Here is a 5657-nt window from a genome sequence, read left to right on the forward strand (position 1 = left end):
TGGTGGTGGTGGTGGTGGTGGCGGCGGTGGTGGTGGTGGTAGTGGTGGTAGAGAGGCACCAGCATGAGGAATAGGAGCAGAATGGCATGGATAGGATGGTGAGGCAATCACTAACAAAGAAACAAAACATAAAGTAGCAATACACAACTATAACACCTTATGAACAGCAGGCTCATTTACTTTTCTTGTCTCCAATATGGTCAAAGAACTCTTAATTCTTATGGCTTGGCTTTAAAAAAAAAACTTGGACAGTCAATGTCTACATTCTCTTAGACATACCAATGGAGAACTTGTTCATAACAAGTCATTTTGATTTAAGAAAAGTATTGGAAATTAAAAGGGAAAAAACTGGAAGAGGCAGAGCTTTGACTAGCAGACTTTGAACATTTAGCTAACAGGTACATAAATAAAACATAATTAAAGCAAAATTTTTACTTAGTTTAATACCCAATGCAAATTTAAGAATGTTTTCAGCAATCTGTCACTCTCAGTCAAATCACAAAATGCAGAAGCTAATAAGAGATGGACTAAGTGCACAGACTACAGATTTTAGCAATCCTTGAAGGTTTCTACTGGTAGCATCTCAGGAATATAGGGAACTTTAAATCATGAACATTCCATTTCTAAGAAGGTACAGAACCTAAAAACAGGATAGATACAACACGTTATCCCTTTAGCTTTCTATACCTGTTACTATAGCTTAGAAATAATCAATATTTAAAAGTTTCTTTTCGACATAAGAAATTCAGATGTAATTATATTTAAATATTAATCCTCTGTGACGATAAAGGAAATAACGTGGTTACAACCTAGTAAAAACACATACCTGCATATATATATAACATGTAAATTTGTTAATTTTTTTTTACAAAAGATGAATAATACAAACCCTTCAAGTTTAACTGAATCATTTTAGCCAGCTGAAATCCAAGTACAAAATTTCATCATTTTGTTATCTGCATTATTATTTTAACATTAAGAAACATAGAAAGTTTAGTCTTATCATTCTATAAATGTTTAAAGTCAGAGTTTCAGCACACTGAATTTAGCATAGGAACAATTCACACAACCTGAATTTGTTATTCTGATATTTTAGCAAGACATAATCCACATTGTTTCCATTTAGTGACCAGTACTAACAATATATTCATCTATATCTTTCGTACATTTACAGGCTAACAGTAATAGATCTGTGTCTTCAGGTGATCTAAAATTTGATAAACAACTGTTTAGGAGTGATGCAATTATCTCTTGATTGTGGTGGTGGTTACACAACTCTATGCATTTGTCAAAGCTCACAGAACTGGGCACCAAAAAAATGAATTATACTGTATCTAAATTAAACAGCAAATTTTTAAAGCTTGCTCAACTAGCTGTTTTGGAGTTTTGTCATATATTTAGAAATCTCTACTTTTACAGTTTTGGGAGAGGAATTTAATTTTCAGAATATCCCCAAATGTTCTAGACATACATTTTTTTTAATAAAATGGCTCCCCCAACAAAGCTCTGCTCTTATTCCTTTTAAACTAGCACTGAAAACGTATCATACCATTAAAAAAAAAAAAAAGCAAATGGAGAAAGGCAATTAGCTGAAGACAGTAGCATGTGATTATGATCACTAGATAAAAACCGACTACTACACATAGAAGTGGCTAAACACAGTCTCATGTGCCTGAAAGAATCAAGAGTAGACACAATTTGGAGGTTACTTTGTCTGAATTCACCTTCCTTATAAATGCATAGTATTACAATAAACCCTCTAAGTAAAAGCTTTTACAATTTCAAGTTTCCAAAGAGATGCATGAGCATCTCATCCTCAGACTTAAGAAGAGCTCCACAGGCTTAACAGATACACTTCAAGGGATGGTTCAAGAATTACAGAAACGTCTTCTAAAATATTAGTAGAAATCAATGTAATGCATTCAGAATGCTGATTTCCCCTGTCCATGTAGCTGTAGTCTGCTCCAGGACACTTCAGAAGAGAACATAACTATAAGATACTGCTGCTTCTCTAGAAATCACAGAGCAGGGCGAAGGCCAAGGTGTGGTGAGATGCTCCAGTGCAAAATTTAAGGGGCTACCAAAACTAATACAAAGAAAACTATTATGAATACAACATCAAAATTTTCAATAAAGACAGGATCTAACCCTGTACTTACATGACCCCAAGAGTATATGCCTTACTCAACTCACCTTAAACCTGATCCACAGATCCTGTCTTTATTTAAAATTGATACTTTGTTCTCAAATTTTTTTATAATCATCTTTATTTTTAAAAATGATGCATTAAAGTGTTATTTATCTTGATTACTGTATTTTTTTTTTGGCATTCCATTAAATTTTGCACTCAGGGACAGTCACTGATCCCAGCCCTGGCAAAAGACTTGGGAACATTTACTGAAATCCAGAGTTTGAAGTTGACAGGATTTAATGCCTAAAAGGAGACTCAAAGGAAATCATCACATCTTGTTACCTTGCAGATTAGCAGTCACTTAAGGATGGAAGGGGCCTGCCAGAGAGACATATGAAGAACAAAGTGGGAAAAATCAGTTGTTTCATCAATTGGATTGACAAGAATGACAAAGAGCAACTAAAAAGCAGCCAGATCTAGTAAAGATCTATAGTTGAGGTTCATTAAGTGACTGAGAGAATAAAAAGTAAATAAATGAAGGCAGTATGCATTTTTAGAAAAATCTGGCATTTAAATGGTAATCTTTCAATGATTCCACATAAATAAAACATTACAATGCTTGCTTCATGTGTCACTTGAATTTAAGCTCAGACAGCTGCTAGAGGCAGACAGCAAACATTTTCCCTTACAACTAGCATAAAGTAGTAAAAGTAGGGTCTACATTAACATTTCCAGTGAAAAATTTATATCATCATTAACATTTATTATATGTTTTTGTTCCAGGCACTGTGCTAAGCACTTTTTTTTTTTGAGACAAAGTCTCACTCTTGCCCAAGCTGGAGTGCAATGACGTGATCTCAGCTCACTGCAACCTCCAACTCCCGAGTTCAAGTGATTCTCCTGCCTCAGCCTCCAGAGTAGCTGGGATTACAGGCATGTGCTACCATGCCTGGCTAATGTTTGTATTTTTAGTAGAGATGGGGTTTCCCCATGTTGGCCAGGCTGGTCTCAAACTTCTAACCTTAGGTGACCCACCCACCTTGGCCTCCCAAAGTGCTGGGATTCCAGGCATGAGCCACCACACCCTGCCCACTTTTTTTTTTTTTTTTTTTTTGAGACGGAGTCTCGCTCTGTTGCCCAGGCTGGAGTGCAGTGGCGCGATCTCCACTCACTGCAAGCTCCGCCCCCCGGGTTCACGCCATTCTCCTGCCTCAGCCTCCCATGTAGCTGGTGCTACAGGTGCCCACCACTGCGCCCGGCTAATTTTTTGTATTTTTAGTAGAGACAGGGTTTCACAGTGTTAGCCAGGATGGTCTCGATCTCCTGACCTTGTGATCTGCCCGTCTCGGCCTCCCAAAGTGCTGGGATTACAGGCGTGAGCCACCGCACCCAGCCCACTTTATCTTTTTATAAATAAAACAGATAGAGCAAACAAATCAAATATGTTGCTTAATGAGTTATTTTAATGTGGATACTACCCATGTCTAGAAATACTTTTCCCTCCTACCATAACCAACCGTTGTTTTGACTTTAATAGTAATCACTTCCTTGGGGTCTTTTCAGAGTTTTGTCACTCAAATGTGCATCCTTGAACAGTTTTTTAGTTTTGTCCATTAAAAAAATTGGATATTTCTTGACTGTATTAATCTATTGGTCCTTCCTCCATCCATTTCCTGACAAGTTCTGCTTTAAAGAACCTGGGCCCTTTGATCTGACAAGCTTCGCATAGTCTGGATTTTGCAGATTACATACTCATGCTGCAATCCAACATGTTATTCTGTATTTCCTGTCAATAGGCAGCTAGATCCAGGAGACTGAATCAGATTCAGGACAGATTCTTCTGGGACATCAATAGCTAATGTTTGACTGACTTTGCAATCTTAGTAGCTACTGATGTTTAATGTTCATCCATTTAATAGGTACTGCAAAATTATTGTCACTTTTTAATTGATTAGGTAGAATACTATTACAAAAAGATATCTACCCTCATCTATTTGTTTATTCAGTGGTATAGTTCATATAAGGAAGGCAGAATAAATGCTTGATTATTTCATGTTCCAGTTTTCAAGAAAATTTATTGACTTCCTATCATCCTCTTAAAGTAAGCAATTTTTAAAATATCACTAAGAACTTTTATATTCAACATACTTGGTATATTCCAATCTATTGCAATGATCATTGAGGCTCAAATTGTTCCATCTTTGGCCAGTGGGAATCTCTCTTTGTGATGGTTTCTGAGTCCTTTTGACATGATGCCTATACTCTGATATGTTCCTTGCTATCTGGTATGACAGGATGTTCCAGGATCATCTTGAACATTTCCTGCCCAGACCTGGAGTCAGCCATTTCTCCACAGAGCCCAGTTTATTTTAAAAGTAATAAATGTTATTTTAATACCACAAACTAGGTGCTAGGAATACTTATTGTTTTCAGGCCTTTCAGTGGACAGAGCGAGGAAACATTTACATATATTAAAAGATAAAATATCTCAAATTCATACTGATACTTCTAATTCAAATTCAAGACTATAAAAGCTTTTAATTAGTCTCTATAACATCTGCATTACCTTTTTTCCCACACTAAGACTCCTGGGTCATTAGGACACAGGGGATAAAATTTGAATATCCCATAATTACTCATTTGCTTTAGCCCACATTACACAGTCTCAGCATAGCTTTCTGAGTATCTACATTAAAGAATCTGATGTGACTGAGAGCATGAAAAAATGCTTTACCCATAGTCTCTCAATTCTATCATTTAAAAAAATAACTACATCTATACCCTCCAAACATAAGGCTATTACACAATACAGTCTCAACTTCTCAGCCCTCACGTGTCTTACTTCTATGGTTAACTATGTATTTAATACTTATCATCACGTCTTATGTCTCTAATGTCTTTAATTGTTCTGCCTCTAATTGTTCTGGTACAGAATAACAGAACAATGTCTCTTAATTGTTCTGGTAGCCTAAAACTCTGATAACCTAAAACTCAAAGTTCATTCTCTAGTACACTGTTGTCCAATACAACTTTTTGTGATGGTAAAAATATTCTGTATCTCTGCTGTCCAATACAGTAGCTACTAGCCACATGTGGCTTTTAGCACTTCGTATGTGGCTGATGCAACTGAGGAACAACAGATTTACTTTATTTAACTGAAATTAACTTAGTTTCCACACATGGCTAGTGATTACCATGCTTGACAGCACAGCTCTCACAGATTCATCAGGAAGGGCTCATGGGAATAATAATGTTGGGTTCTCACATGTTGCCCTTTGTGCTTGAAAATCAGTTTGAATGGATACAAAATTGTTGGTTCACATTATTCTTTCCTTGGGTATCTTAAATGTTATTCCACTTTCTTCTAGCATAAAACAATGCTGTCAAAGTTTGATGATTATCATTGTATTTCTCTTATATGCCATAAACTCTTAGATACTCAGGACTTTTTTTTTTTTTTTTTTTGAGATGGAGTCTTGCTCATCACCCAGGCTGGAGTGCAGTGGCGTGATCTCGGCTCACTGCA

The 5657-nt window shown here is 36.3% G+C and overlaps 1 protein-coding gene across 4 annotated transcripts in view; it reads right to left on the reverse strand.

Moving 5' to 3' along the window:
* Nucleotides 1–5657, reverse strand: part of ALG13 (ALG13, UDP-N-acetylglucosaminyltransferase subunit) — an 88514-nt gene that overhangs the window by 17479 nt on the left and 65378 nt on the right. Inside the window, exon 24 of one of the 4 annotated variants that reach the window (XM_011953533.1) lies at nt 11–110. The exons of the other annotated variants lie outside the window; for them this stretch is intronic. Coding sequence (XP_011808923.1) covers nt 11–110 — 100 coding nt within the window. The remainder of the gene's footprint in view (nt 1–10; nt 111–5657) is intronic. 4 annotated transcript variants of the gene reach the window in all.

Source organism: Colobus angolensis, unplaced genomic scaffold (assembly GCF_000951035.1).
Source record: "Colobus angolensis palliatus isolate OR3802 unplaced genomic scaffold, Cang.pa_1.0 Scaffold366, whole genome shotgun sequence".
NCBI classification, from domain to species: Eukaryota; Metazoa; Chordata; class Mammalia; order Primates; family Cercopithecidae; genus Colobus; species Colobus angolensis.